General features: G+C 43.3%; 1 protein-coding gene across 2 annotated transcripts in view; it reads right to left on the bottom strand.

Moving 5' to 3' along the window:
- The window catches only part of LRP12 (LDL receptor related protein 12), a 101,541-nt gene that overhangs the window by 49,047 nt on the left and 36,168 nt on the right, over positions 1-16,326 (bottom strand). The window contains exon 2 of one of the 2 annotated variants that reach the window (XM_048841461.2): positions 3,668-3,724. The exons of the other annotated variant lie outside the window; for it this stretch is intronic. Within the exon in view, the coding sequence (XP_048697418.1) occupies positions 3,668-3,724 (57 nt within the window). The remainder of the gene's footprint in view (positions 1-3,667; positions 3,725-16,326) is intronic. 2 annotated transcript variants of the gene reach the window in all.

Here is a 16,326-nt window from a genome sequence, read left to right as displayed (position 1 = left end):
ATGCTCATTTATATTAAGGAGCAAGTGCTAGTCTGACATACATAACCTGTTATCAACAAAAACACCAGGGATCATGCTATTTTATGCTATTAAAGCATTGTTTAGTAATGTAGTTTTAGAATAGCAGCATCAGAAGTCTACAGACAAGTCAAGACACCCATTTCATTCTAAACCCCTCTTCAATCACAACTTTCTGGAAAAAAAAGTTTCATGCCTGTCTTTTTCAATGTCAAATTTAAAGTTGAATTTGAAAAGATCAAAGGGCAAAAGCTTTTGGCCACCAGTTACAAATGTTTTAAAACAAGTTTTCTGGCTTTAAGGAAGTTGTTTTGTCTTTTTAAAATGTCCTAATAAAATTACTTTGTTTTGACTCACTGGGGTATGTAATCCTCAGTGAGGAATGATAAATTTTGGGGGGAGGGAGGGAAAGCTTTGAAAAGACAATTGTAGTTGTTTGAAAGGCAGGTATTGAACATGTGCAGTATGTCCTTATCCTTACTGATTTAAGTGCATACTTCACGCATCTGCAGTATAAGGCATGGACACATTTAAAAACAGGGTACAGATGGATCATTGGGTGTTTTTTTTCTCTCCAGAACTACTTATTTCACTCACCTCCACCCTTCTCCCTTTTAATCATTTTAATCATTACATTATATTGCAAAACAATCTGAGATTAATGTGCAGAAAGCAGGTCAATGGCAAGAAAACTAAAAAAAATTCTGCATTGAAAAATCTCCACCATGCACATTTAGGAGAAAGAAGGTAATAGGTAAATTAAACTATTTATTTATTGTTTCCAGCTGGGAATATATATATTTGGAAACTGACATTTACAAAAATTAAGAACCATATTGCTGTCTTACTCCTCAGGATCTGGCAGCCCCCTAGGGTATGTCTATGCTGCAATTAAACACCCATGGCTGGCCCAGGCCAGCTGACTTAGGCTGTCGAATTGTGGGGTAGATGTTTGGACTCATCACACAGCCCAAGCTCTGAGACCCTCCCATCTCGCAGAGTCCTATAGCCCATGCTCCAGCCCAAGCCCAAAACACCAAAACCACAATTAGCCCCTCAGCCCAAGCCCAAGTCAGCTGGCACAAGCTAGCCAAGGGTTTTTAATTGCTGTGTAGACATACCCTTACAGTCTGCCCTAACACCACAGGGAGAAGTTGTGTTATTCCCTTTTCCTAGCACAGCACAGGTCACCCTCTGCATTGGCTCAGCTGTGCTGGTCAGATTGTTAGGGGACTGACCCAAGACTCCACCACTTTCTACCCATCCACACATGAAAAGGGGTAGCAGCAGATGCTTTCTCCCCCTGAATTGTGACACATGATGCAGGTTGTCACAAGGAGAAAAGGGATGAGGTCCAGGAGAAGAAATCCAGTAAGTTAACAAAAAATTGTGGCACGCTATTTTACATTTTTTGTGAGGCTGGGTCCACCCCATTTTTAACAATGACCATACATAAGACCTGTAAACATCTGTGCTATTTATTATTTATGCATGCCTGGCACTTTACTACTTTGCACACCAAATCTGAGGAAATGATGATGATGCAGAAGCAGTAGGACAGCAAAGGTCTACTGTAATCTGAATTTGACAAGTCATCACCTGACAAGCAATGGAAATAAAATAAAATAAGTAGTATGATGGAGAGGGCCAACTAATCAGAAACTTACCTAAATAAAAGTATCTTCATATAAAATGAGAAGCTTAATCACGACACTATATCGCAATAAAAACAAAAACAAAAAAACCACACACACCAAGGATAGGATTTTCAAATTTTGTAAATCTCTTTCACTGAGCAAAAGCGAGAGCTGAATTTACATCCTGGCCTCCTTCTCAAAAGACAACTTGGAAAAGGCACTGGTTCCCAGGAACTAATGGGAGTTTCCCCATGAGATTATAGGAGCTGGCTCTCTTCACCCTCAATTTTACTAGGCTCTGAGAATGCCTTTTGAAGTCTCCCATAATACCCCACACTAAGCAAGAAAGGTTTAATCCCGCACTACGGTCAGAGGAAGTCCCATCCCTCAGATCCTGCTGGGCATGCTCCAACTGCTGTGTTAGTATAAAGGAGAGCAGCTCAGCTCAGCCTGGGCTGGCCACTGATGAGGAAGCACACTTGGTAGAGGCTCCAGACCAGGAGCAGCTACAGCCCCTGACAGCAGGAACTAAAGATCTCGGGGACCAGACCGGAGACCTGCTACCTATAGTCAACCAGCAGGAGTTCAACTTTCAGGGAGCTACCTGGTTTTAGGAAACCCGGAGACCCGAACAACAGCTTCTAGAACCACGGTAGGAAGTGGCCCAGGGAGGCGGAGTGAATGGTATCTTCCACCTGGAAAAAGTCAGTTGTGTTGTGGTCAGAAATCCACTGACTGGGTGATGAATGTTCTCGCCACAGACAGTTGGCGGCAGCCCTTGACTCTGGTCACTACGCCGTGCAACCCTGCATCCGAGGGCTGCTATACTGACTCTGGCAACTAGGCCACGTAGCCCTGAACCCAAGGGCAGCCACCTTGACTCTGTCCATTGAGCTGCACTGTTTTGAGTCCCAGGACAGTCTGGTAGACTTGTAACCATGGTGCCACCACAACCCCACTCCACCTCAAAGGGGGACGGGGTGTGCGTACACTGCAACACCACTGCTTTGGGCAGATGTACCAGAAAGTGTGGGATAGATACCAAGAAGGCACTGTAATGGAAACCGTGCAGTACAGTAAAAAGATGGTTGCCAAGTAAAACTGCATCCCAAACAGCCAATTTGCACTCCTGGTCCTTACATGGGTGCTATCTCATCTGTATGTTTACCAGTAGCTTAATTCTCTAAAGTACAGATATCCGAAATATATGTATGAGCCGTGAAAAAATCTGTCCACAGCCCACCTGACAGCGTTTCAATCTACTAGCCTTTTATCTCTGGAGACAGAAGTTACAAATGAAGATTACTTGAGTGTCACCTAGTCCCTTCGTGGACATTTGTCCACACCACAAACACACAATTCAGCACAAATGGTAGTTACTCCTCAGAAAAGACCCAAGAGCTACAATAATTAGAAGGCTGCAGGCAGGACTGTGGTATAATATATTGGCAAAGGAGTGGAGCAACCCTTTAGCACTACTTGTCCACACTCTGGCCTGTATTATACCAGCATCTATCAGTTCCTCAATTTCATGAGCTGCAAATTTTTTTTATTATTATTATTTATTATTAAAGAAACTGTGCAGTCAAGTGAATAGTAGTTTCAGGTACTGTGTCAATCTAATCAACAAAAATGTATAACTTCTGGATATGTTATTCTTTGATAGCAAGAGTGTCCAAAATTACATTTCAATAAATTTCATTTCACAAAACTTTGCTGTGGAAAGAAAATATCAATTCAACTTAAACCAACTTTTCTCTTAGTTCAATGTTTGTATGGAAAAATAATTAAGCAGTCCACTTAGAAAAGCATAATCTGTTCATGAGCATGCAGGTATCAATTTTATCTTATGAGACTTTTTCCATGTTCCAGTTGCTTCATTCCTTATTACATGCTGCAAAAGGCAGTAATAATTTTTATAGCCAAATATCTCTTCTTAAGATACCAGGTGGCTTTCAATATTTACCATTTAAGTCATGCATGAAATTTAAACATTACAAAAAATGACTTACCAGTTGACACTCCTGAAATATGCACATTTTCAGAATGTTCTGCAAGAGCACCATTTCCTAAAATTAAACATAATGAATAAACTAATTTCCAAGATAAAATTTGTAAAAATTCTTCAGATACCCTTCTATAGAAAAGAGAACAAAACTGAGCTGCTTTGATTAATATTCAATATTTGAGATCCTAGGCCTCTTCTACAACACTACCTTTGAAAGAGATTAGAAAAACACAACTATTGTACAATTATGAGGAAAACAAAGCACTTTTATCAGTCTGTATGGAGTGGCTGAATGAACTCGAAAATTAGGGAAGGAGAACCTGGTGAGTTTTGGGGTTTTGAGAAACTTCCAGTACATTAAAAAAAAGGGGGGGATTTCGATTTCCTGCAACATTTTTACTTTATTTCAATCATTTTGCTTTTCAGGGGAAGTTAGTTTAATGAACCATTTTTTTAAACAGAGAAACAAAAAGGAAAGCAATTGCTATGCAAACAAAGACATCCATGAGAGATAACTTTGCTAATGAATGCTGCCTGCTCATCTATCCAAGAAGATAAATTTCGATCTAACCAGTGACTAGCCACCAATGTGCACTGCAAATTAAATGTGCCATGCAAAGACTGTATGGAAAAAAGTGTATTAAAAACTGAGGGCCAAAAAAAAAAAGGATATTTTTTATTGTCAGCCACTGCTCTGCTACACTATGTTACAAATTTAAGTTCATGTTTCTCTGATGGAATTTGTTCCTCTCCATGTTGGGTTTTTTGCATTTGTTCATTTCATCCCATTTTATGTAATATTTATTTTTTTTAATTTCTACTCCTCTGTTTCTTTGTGCATTTCTCCCTGTGGCACATCAACTTTCACTATCCCTTTCTTTCCACTGCAATTTTTGTTAACCTTTACCACTGTTTTTGGAGTCTCCTAATAAGGATACCTCTGCAGCAGCCCATTTACCGTATGTGAAGTTGCAGATCACACAAATCTCATAATGCTCAACAGCTGTGTTTAGTAGTTACAAAAAAATGCTTCCTGTGTGATAGCAAAGGAACAGCAAAGATGGAGCGAGACTATTCTTTCACTCACTTCCCAAGAAAAAACTGTACAATCATGGGATGAAAAAACACTGAAGAAAAAAAAGACAATTTCCAAGTTGTTTCCATTTCTCAGTATTTGAAAAGGATCTTTTTTTAAAAAAAAATTGTGAATGTTATTGAAAAGGTTATTGAAATTTCAGTTATGATTTTGATAGTTCAATAATATTTGTGATAAAAATTTTCAAGGAACACTATAGCAAAATCCAAAGATTTCTAAATTGAGTTTTGGTTTGTTGTTTAAAGAAACACCACATTCCAACAAAAAAGATTAATTTGAAAAATTTTAAAAACTTCATTAATGATGAATAGTTTCAGTCCAGCTGAACAAATAGGATTGCCAAAATTGAAAGGAATACCTATATCCATATCCAAACATTAAACCACAATTAATTCTTTATTGACCACACTACACAAAAGTTTAAAATATAGCCTTATATGACACATCAAATTTAAAGCTGTTTCCATTTTACACAGAGGAAAATCTAGATATTCAGATTACAAGAAATTTTTGTGCCTCTGATTTATTTTCAAGTTTTTAATAACAGTTGGCCTTTCTGAGCCTGTACTGTAAGCAGCACTCTGGCTTTAAAGTGATATTATTTTGTGACAGTGGTGGTATGGTGGCCTCAAGGGATCACAAACCAACTTTGTCCTCTTTTTCTACTGGTTTAACAATTATAAGAAAAACATTATTATTAAATAATTAAACCTTTTGTTTTAAATTACAGACCTTTTATCCTGTGAATTGCAGTAGGGATTATTCAACATTTTCATTAGTATTTTTAAACAGAGGTAACAAGCATTCTAAATTAAATTTGTAAATGTTATTAAATTTGGAGGCAAAGTGAACAGTGGAACAGATGAAAATGAAGGAATTTACAGAGGTTAGAAATATGTACAGAAAAACTAAAAGGTATTTGTCTGAACTGAAACAAGCCCATACATCTGGGAGAAAAATCATCCAAAACTGATATTCAGCAGACAGGAAAGACTTCAGAAGTAGTAATATCCAGAAGATCTAGACAATAAATGAGCTTGCTTTTCCAATGAGATTGAGAAAGGAAGAAAACCAAAGTAATTTTGGGCTGCATATACAGGAACATGATGTTACAGACTAAGAAGGTAATAGTTCTGATGAAACCACATCTAGAATATGTCATATATGCTGGACACAATATCAAAAGCTATTGAAAAGCTGGAAGAAATTTAGAGAACAACAGAATTATAAAAAGATTAGCAGGAATGATTTAAGATTAAGAAAGTTATTTATAGCTAACTTAGACTGTCAGGAACAAACAGGAGTGGAAACATATAACCCTTAAAATAGCTGTATACACCAAGAATGGATAGGAATTGTTATGACCACACAACAGGACATAAATTGGAAGTAATGAGGTTAGATTAAGGGTTCTCAAACTATTTACCAAAGTATTTTCCAAGTTTCAAAACAAAGCTGTGATCACTTTTACTAGGTCATCAATTTTGGCTGACCAATTAAGATTGATTTCCTGCTATTTTGAACCCCCAAAATGATTTCTTATTTTCTAATTTGGTTTCTCTATGCATCTCAACTCAGAGAGAGAGAGAGAGAAGATATACAACACTTCCTACCAGCAGACAGAAATGGTGGGGGGGAGGGAGTTTGCAGGAAGCATGCAGTGTCCCTTCATAACAGCTTGGTCAAAGAACCAAAAAGCCCATATGCTCCCCACCTCTAAGTGTTGAAAGGGAACTAATATATGGAAAAAAGCCACGTAGAATAGGGAGTAGTTACTACTCAGGATATTTTCCTCACCCAATTCCAAAAGGCTTGGAACCACGTAGGAAAAAAGGTCAGGATAAGAGATGGGGGTAAAGCTGGGAGGAGTCACAGTAAATAGAATGGCTCCACCTACCAGACTGATGATATAAAACAGACAGTCTTTGGAAAGTTAATGATGCTTGATGTTTAATTCGTTAATGCTGGTAAAGCACCTCAAAATCCTTTTAAGAAAGGATATAAATGCAAGTACTTTACTCGTGAGGGAATTCTGTGTCACTGAGCAAGCGCAGAATTTATGTCTCCTGGATATTTGTTTGCTTCCCTGCAGAAAAATGACTTTCTGACAGGGAAGCAAAGGGAAGCCACAAGAGTGGTCATTCGACCCTCCCCATCAATATGTTTCGGGTCCCCAGGGCAGCCAGCAGAGAGGTAAATCACCGTGGGGCAGGAGGTAGGACTGGGGAAGATCCAGCTGGTGACTCCTACCTTGGGTCGGGCTCAGCTGCTAGTCACAGCTGGGCTGGGGAGGAAGGGACTTCCTCTTCCCCTGCATGGCATCAGGGGCCGTGTCAGACCCACTCCCAGATTTTTCCCCCAGCTGCAGGATGCTCTGCGAACTCCCCATCCCTCCCTTCCCCGCTTCCTGTGCCCATCGCTCCTCAGCTGAAGGGGTAGGGATCCGTATACAAGGAGCTGCTCCCCCATCCACCCAACCCCATGCATCCAGATCCCCTCATACCCAGGTCCTCCTGCCTAGCCTCATTCCCCTGCACCTGGACCATCTTGACGAGCTACCAGTACCCAGATCCTCACCCCACCAAGCCCCAACCAGCTGTACCTGGATCCCCACCCCACTGAGCCCCACTCCCCCAGCATCTGAACCCCCCACTCAGCCCCCCCTCACCCAGACCCCCACGAGCCCCATTACCGTTGCACCCAGAACCCACAACAATTCTGTGAATCCAGATCCCTGCTGCAACCATATCTCCCACTGAGCTGCCTGCACTCAGATTGCCCCACACAGAATCCTCTCAACCCATACCTGCATACCTCCACATTAAGCCCCTCCACACTTGGATCCTGCTTGCTGAGCCTGCCTGCCCACACAGAGGGTCAGGGCCCTGGGGTATTTCTGGGGCAGGCCAGGTCCCAGCACTGAGTGAGGGTTGGTGCAGCCTCACCCCTAAGTCTGTTTAGTATGGGAATGGGGGAGCTGCACAGTGATCTCCCACCTCTGTGCAGCCAGAGGCCTGTGCTCCCCACTGCCATGCTGGAGTCTCCACATTTATTTGACAAATAAAATTTGCAGAATTTTAAAATATTGTGTGCAGAATTTTTAATTTTTTGGTGCAGAATGCCATCAGGACTAATACTTGGACACACATTTACGAAGTACAGAGATGACGCACACTTAGGTCACCTTGGAAGCAGACAGAGTTGTGACCCAAGCCTTTAATTTCACAATTCTTAGTTCTGACCAACATCCTGTCTAACTGGTTAGTGAATGTGGCTTACTCCTGAGATGGGAAGAAAGAATGCCTCGCCCAAATAATTAGCCAATAGTGATTCTTAGAAAGTACTTAACTCTGAACATGTAGTGCTGAAATGGTCTGCTCCTCTGATTTTTGCCCAAATTAATCAGTTGTCCAAATAGGATGGACATACACTTTTCTGGGAAGAAAGAAATGCCATGGCACTAGTAAAAAGTACAGGAAGTTACAGATTATCTGAAGTGCTCTGATGTAGGCAAAGTTCAGTGCAGACTAAAAACGAGAAATTTCTGATGAACAAGGTGAACAATGATACAAAAATAAGCTTCTTGAAGACTGATTGCATACAATTTTTCTTTGACTAACTGTGCCTTCATTTTCTATCAGAAGTTAGTCTTGCATAGACCAGTATTTCTATCCTTATCGATCTTGGGCTATCAACAGTTACAGTTTGGAATTTTAAGATTAAAAATAACTAATTGTGCCTCAGTGTTGAAGAGCGAAATGGCAAACTTCACCTTAACTGTAAGCTCCTATTATTATATTCAGTCAGATTGGACATATATATTGCATTTATGTAAATCCTATTTTGAAGTGTTGAATATTTTTCAGTGCACACAAAGTAAAACACATTTGTAATATATACATGCACTGTCTGGGACTACTTTATTGATTCAATTAATTTAATTAAATTTGGAGAAAATATGTAAACACACACACACACACACACACAGACTGAAGAAATGCAAAGCCTGTTTTAAAGAGGAATTCATCTGATTGCTGAAATAAAAAAAGGTCTTTATCCAAGTGAAAAATATGAAGAATTAACCATGCTATATTTTTGCAATCAGACCCAGTAATTATTCCCTTCCTCCAAAATTTTTGCAGACATGTCTTCTCACAAGCTGAAGCCTTCCATGTCAAGATCAAGTCTGGGCCATTATTTTTAATAGCCAGATTATGAAACCTAAAATAGAGGTTTATAAATTGAAGACCTGCCATGGCAAAATTGCTATAAAAAGTGATAACTATAGCTAATTTAACAAAAGCTAAAATGTAATGTGCTAGCATTATGCCATAGCACCACATTGGATGGAAGCACTTCTGTTGAACACATAATTATCAGGGATAAGGTGTCAAAATGAACAGCTCTTAATGCTTTACTACACCATGTGCACTTCAATTTGCTGTAATTTTCAGCACAATACATTGTATGAGCCATTCTGGTTGGTTTCCTTCAGCTGCTTTCCAAAGGCTGTCTATCTTTGTAACCTGACAAACATTAACTGAGCAAGAAATGTGTGGCCATCCATTTTGCAGGTCTGCTCAGTCACAATGCAGGTACACATTCACTTGTTGGTTATCAGAAAAGTCTTACCAAAGCCAAAACACAAAATTTAACCAGACTGCATCTTGAAAAAAATAGGTTGTCTAAAAATCTAAATTTTAAAAATTCATTATTTGTTGCATATGTATTCTTATGTTACTTTATTACAGTCAACCACTTATAGAGGTGGAGCAAACAAAACACTTCTCCCACATATTTTTGCCATTATAACAAATGTTTGCACTCTTTATTTAAACTGTAACTCCTAAGCAGAGGGGATAGAAAGTGAATCTGACATAGGAGACAAACCTTAAATTAAACATGTACCTACTGATAGAGATTCACTTTGATTTAGAAGAATCGCAGTGGTTTGAAAAATCTTACTTCCAAACATGTGGTAAATTAAAATAAGTTTTGTTTTGTTTTTTTAAATGATCTTCCAATGGTCTTAGTATCACTGTGCATATATGCATGTCAATGTTATATGGCATTGTTTATCAGACTCAAATCTGGAAGACTGTCTTAATGTGTAAAAAATCATCATTCAATATTATACTTCAAGGTGCGTACAAACCATGGTCTTGTTGACTACACATTTGCCTACCTGAACACCGAATGAGGCAGGGGCACAATCATCAACTCTGAATACTGAAGGCCTAAATCTGCTCTCCATTACACCAATGTATGGTCAGAGTAAATGCATTTCCTTAGGCCATGTGTACACTATGAAAGTACTCCGATTTTACATAAGTCGATTTTTGGGACAGATTGTATCAAGTCGAGTGCATGCGTCCACACTAAGCACATTAATTCGGCGGTGTGCGTCCACAGTACCGTGGCAAGTCGACATTCCTAGCGGTACACTGTGGGTAGCTATCCCACAGTTCCCGCAGTCCCCGCTGCCCATTGGAATTCTGGGCTGAGCTCCCAGTGCCTGATGGGGCCAAAAATCTGTCGCAGGAGGTTATGGGTAAATGTCATCAGTTAACTCTCCCTCTCTCCGTGAAAGCAACAGCAGACAATCATTTCGCACCCTTTTCCCTGGATTGCCCAAGCAGACGCCATAGCACAGCAAGCATGGAGCCCGTTCAGCTCACCGCAGCAGTTATGACCATTGTAAACACCTCGCGCATTATCTTGTGGTTTATGCAGAACCAGCACCTGAAAAACCATGCGAGGAGGCGACAGAAGCAGGGTGATGAGGACATGAACACAGATTTCTCTAAAACCATGGTCCCCAGCAATTTGGAGATCATGGTGTTTCCACGGCATGAGCCTGCCCCAGAACACCGATTCTGGGCTCGGGAAACAAGCACAGACTGGTGGGACCGCATGGTATTGCAGGTTTGGGATGATTCCCAGTGGCTGCGAAACTTTCGCATGCATAAGGGCACTTCCATGGAACTTTGTGACTTGCTTTCCCCTGTCCTGAAGCACAAAAATACCAAGATGAGAGCAGCCCCCACAGTTCACAAGCGAGTGGCAATAGCCCTGTGGAAGCTTGCAACGCCTGACAGCTACCCGTCAGTCGGAAATCAATTTGGAGTGGGCAAATCTACTGTGGCGGTTGCTGTGATGCAAGTAGCCAACACAATCACTGAGCTGCTGCTATCAAAGGTAGTGACCCTGGGAAATGTGCAGGTCATAGTGGATGGCTTTGCTGCAATGGGATTCCCTAACTGTGGTGGGGCTATAGACGGAACCCATATCCCTATCTTGGGACCGGACCACCTGGGCAGCCAGTACATAAACCGCAAGGGGTACTTTTCAGTGGTGCTGCAAGCACTGGTGGATCACAAGGGACAATTCACCAACATCAGCGTGGGATGGCCGGGCAAGGTACATGACGCTCGCCTCTTCAGGAACTCTGGTCTGTTTCAAAAGCTGCAGGAAGGGACTTTATTCCCAGACCAGAAAATAACTGTTGGGGATGTTGAAATGCATATAGTTACCCTTGGGACCCAGCCTATCCTTTAATGCCATGGCTCATGTAGTCGTACACAGGCACCCTGGACAGTAGTAAGGAGCTGTTCAACTATAGGCTGAGCAAGTGCAGAATGGTGGTGGTGTGTGCATTTGGACATTTAAAGGGTCGCTGGTGCAGTTTACTGACTCGCCCACACCTCAGCGAAACCAATATTCCCATTGTTATTGCTGCTTGCTGTGTGCTCCACAATCTCTGTGAGAGTAAGGGGGAGACGTTTATGGCGGGGTGGGAGGTTGATGCAAATCGCGTAGCCACTGAATATGCGCAGCCAGACACCAGGGTGGTTAGAAGAGCACAGGAGGAAGCGCTGCGCATCAGAGAAGCTTTGAAAACCAGTTTAATGACTGGCCAGGGTATTGTGTGACACTTCTGTTTGTTTCTCCCTGATGAAAACCCACCCCCTTGGTTGCCTCTAAATTCCATATAAGCCACCCGTCCTCCCCCCTTTGATCACAGCTTGCTTGCAAAGGAAATAAAGTCACTATTGTTTAAAAAACATGTATTCTTTATTAATTGATTACAAAAATAGGGAGATAACTCACTAGGTAGCCCAGGTGGGGTGTGGGAGGAGGGTAGGAAAAGGCCACTTTAAAACTTCTTGAATGACAGCCTTCTGTGGTTTGGGCTGTCCACTGGGGTGGAGTGGTTGGGTGCCCGGAGCCTCCCCTGCATTCTTGGGTGTCTGCGTAAGGAGGCTATGGAACTTGGGGAGGAGGGAGGGCAGTTAAACAGGGGCTGCAGCAGCACTGTGATCCTACTGCCGTTCATGAACCTCCACCAGACGCCGGAGCATGTCCGTTTGATCCCGCAGTAGCCCCAGCGTTGCCTCATGCCTCCTCTGATCTTCCTACCACCACCTCTCCTCACGTTCATCGGCCACTTTCCTGTACTCTGCTACTGTGTCCCTCTACACATTCTGCTAAGCTCTGTCAGTGCCGGACGACTGCGTGAGCTCAGAGAACATTTAATTGCGCGTGCGTTTTTTTTCGTCGCCTTATCTGAGATAGCCTTTGGGACGGAGGAGGGAGGCTTGAAACATTTTTTCCTCCAGCAGCTGCAAAAGGGAGTGAAGTATTCTAAAAGATACATTTTACAGAACAATGGCTATACTCTTTCATGGTGAACAACACTATTCACATTACATAGCTGTAGCGGGGTGGCTACCCTGCTCCTAAAATAGAAGGGGTTAAAAGCAGCCCTGGAGAGGGCTGTGACTGGGGATGGCTGATTGGGGAAGCAGCCGCAGCTGGGCCATACCCCAATCAGGCCCCCAGCTGGCCTGTATAAAAAGGCTGTGAGCCAGAGACGCAAGAAGTCTCTCTCCAAGCTGAGAGAGAGCAAGGCCTAGCTGCCTGCCTGACAGGGTACTGAGGGTAGTACAGTGCTGGGGAAGGAGCAGGCTGAGCGGGGGTGCTCCAAGCTGGCAACTCCCCATGCTGAAGGGCCTGGTCCAAGAGCCACAGAGGTACGGGGAGGCAGAGGAAGGCAGCCAGTCCGAACCCCCTTGCTTATGATGAGTGGCCTTTACACTTCAGTCTGCCCCAGGGAGTGGGGGCTAGCTGATGATTGGCAGTAGTCCAGACTGAGGCAAGGTGGGGACAGCGGATTGGGGGTTCCCCAGGAAGGGGAGACCCAAAGGCAGAGTGTGGGGGTACTGCCAGGGGGCAGAACCCCAGAGAAAGGGACACGGGGGCCAGAGCTGTGCAGACCACCGGCCTGAAGAGGGTGCTCCACGCTGGAAAGAGCTAATTCCTGGATGACCAGCAGGAGGCACCGCAGGGGTGAGTCTGCGCCTTTACAATAACACATGTGATTTTGGTACAAGGTCGCATTTTGCATCTTATATTGAGTGCCTGCAGCTTTGGTGTTAGAGATCACACATGCAGTGCCAGGCAACAGAATTCGGCTTGCAGGCAGCCATGGTAAGCCATAGTCTTTCGGCTTCTGCAACCTTCATAACAGCAGCGCCCTCCTCTCCCATACCAAGCAAAGCACACTGAGCTGGCCATTTAGTGCTACGGTTTTCCTGTTAACTTGCAGCAGCAGAAACCAAACTAACCCTCCCTCCCCCCATCAAATTCTCTGGGATGATCGCTTTACCCTTTCCCCCACTGCGTGGCTGGCATCAGGGAAGATCCCTGCTAGCCAAACATGAACAGCTCAACACCAATGCCCCCCCCCCACCCACCACCACCATATGGCTAACTGCGGGGAGGATTTCTTTTCAGCCACAGGCAAACAGCCCAGTAGGAACGGCCACCTCTGAATGTCCCCTTAATTAAATTCCCCTATTTCAACCAGGTTACCATGAACGATATCACTCTCCTGAGGATAACACAGAGAGATAAAGAACGGATGTTGCTTGAATGCCAGCAAATACCGGGACCATACTCTGCCAAGCTTTGTCATGCAATGATACCAGATTACTTGCTACTAGCATGGCATGGTAAAGTGTCCTACCATGGAGGATGGACTAAGACTGCTCTCCCCAGAAACCTTCTGCAAAGGTTTTTAGAGTACCTCCCGGAGAGCTTCATGGAGATGTCCCTGGAGGATTTCCGCTCCATCCCCAGACACATTAACAGACACTTCCAGTAGCTGTACTGGCCACAAATGCATCCCAAGTCCTCAGGGCTACTTAATCATTAAAAAACACTTGCTTTTATAACATGTATTGTATTTAAAAAGGTACACTCACCAGAGGTCCCTTCTCTGGCTTCGTTGGGTTGGGAGGGTATTTCAGTCAGGGTGATAAAAAGATCCTGGCTGTCGGGAAGAGCGGTGTGCTGTGTGCTCTCCTCAAGCTCATCATCGTCCTCCTCCTCGTCTTCCCCATCTGCAAAATCCTCAGGCATGGCGGAGAGTACCTCAACATCGGAGTCCATGGACAGCGGTGGGGTAGTGGTGGTGGCCCTCCCTAGAATTGCATGCAGCTCAGCGTAGAAGCGGCATGTCTGGGGCTCAGTCCCGAAGCATCCGTTTGATTCTTTGGTTTTCTGGTATGCTTATCTGAGCTCCTTAAGTTTCACGGGCACTGTGTTGCGTCCCTGCTGTAGCCTCTGTCCCTCATGGCCTCAGAGATTTTTTTGAAATGTTTTGGCATTTCGTCTTTTGGAACGTAGTTCTGATAGCACGGATTCCTCTCCCCATACAGCAATCAGATCCAGTACCTCGCGTTTGGTCCATGCTGGAACTCTTTTTCAATTCTGGGACTGCATGGTCACCTGTGCTGATGAGCTCGCCTGGCCAAACAGGAAATGAGATTCAAAAGTTCCCGGGGCTTTTCCTGTACACCTCACCAGTGAATCCGAGTTCAGAGTGCTGTCCAGAGCGGTCACAATGGTGCACTGTGGGATAGCTCCCGGAGGCCAATACCTTCGAATTGCATCCACACTAACCCCAATTCAAAACGGCGATGTCGATTTCAGCGCTAATCCCCTCGTTGGGGAGGAGTACAGAAATCGGTTTTAAGAGCCCTTTATGTCGAAAAAAATGGCTTCATTGTGTGGACGGGTGCAGGGTTAATTCGGTTTAACGCTGCTATATCCGACAAACTCGAAGTGTAGACCAGGCCTTAGAGAAATTAACACTGCAGTAACCGCAAAATAAGGTTTAAGGTTTAAACCTACAGGATAAACAGTTTTTTTCACAACCGACTATCCAACCTTAATTTAGTGGGGTTCAGCAGAAATAAGATGATTATTAGGGCCCTACCAATTTCACAGCCATGAAAAACAAGTCATAGAAGAATCAGAGGATTAGGGCTGGAAGAGACCTCAGGAGGTCATCTAGTCCAATCCCCTGCTCAAAGCAGGACCAACCCCAACTAAATCATCCCAGCCAGGGCTTTGTCAAGTCAGGCCTTAAAAACCTCTAAAGATGGTGATTCTACCACTCCCTTAGGTAACCCATTCCAGTGCTTCACCAAGCTCCTAGTGAAAGTTTTTCATAATATCCAACCTAGACCTCCCCCACTGAAATCTGAGCACACTGCTCCTTGTTCTGTCATCTGCGAACACTGAGAACGGTCCCATGGACTTGGCATGTCCAGCTTTTCTAAATCATAGAATCATGCAACTGGAAGGGATCTTGAGAGGTCATCTAATCCAGTCCCCTGCACTCACGGCAGGATTAATTATCTAGACCATTCCTGACAGGTGTTTGCCTAACGTGCTCTTAAAAGTCTCCAATGATGGAGACTCCACAACCTCCTGAGGCAATTTATTCCAGTGCTTAACCACCCTGTCAGTTGGGAAGCTTTCCCCAATATCCAGCCTAAACCTCCCTTATTGCAATTTAAGCACACTGCTTCTTGTCCTATCCTCAGAGGTTAACAACAATTTTTCTTCCTCCTCCTTGTAATAACCGTTTACATCCTTGAAAACTTATGTCCCCTCTCAATCTTCTCTTTTCCAGACTAAACAAACCCAATTTTTTTTCAATTTTCCTGTGTAGATCATGTTCTCTAGACCTTTAATCATTTTTGTTGCACTTCTCTGGACTCTCTCTAATTTGTCCACATCCTGAAATGTGGCGCCGAGAACTGTACACAATACTCCAGTTGAGGCCTAATCAGAGAGGAGTAGAGCAAAGAATTACTTCTCATGTCTTGCTTACAACCCTCCTGCTAATACATCCCAGAATGATGTTCACTTTTCTGCAACAGTTTTATACTGTTGACTCATATTTAGTTTGTGGTCCACTTTGACCCCCAGATCCTTTTCCACAGTACTCCTTCCTAGGGAATCATTTCCCATTTTGTATGTGTGAAACCGATTGTTCCTTCCTAAATGGAGTACTTTGCATTTGTCCTTATTGAATTTCATCCTATTTACTTCAGACCATTCCTCCAGTTTGTCAAGATCCCAACTCTGCAGGCAGCAGAGCAGAAGTAAGGGTGGCAATACCACACCATGCCATCCTTACTTCTGGGCTGCCGCTGCTGCTGGTGGTGGCTCTGCCTTCAGAGCCAAGCTCCTGGCCTCCAGCTCTGTAGGCA

This window comes from Caretta caretta, chromosome 2, assembly GCF_965140235.1.
Source record: "Caretta caretta isolate rCarCar2 chromosome 2, rCarCar1.hap1, whole genome shotgun sequence".
NCBI classification, from domain to species: domain Eukaryota; kingdom Metazoa; phylum Chordata; order Testudines; family Cheloniidae; genus Caretta; species Caretta caretta.
The sequence above is the reverse complement of the archived record's forward strand: the minus strand, read 5'-3'. Positions and strand labels throughout refer to the sequence as shown.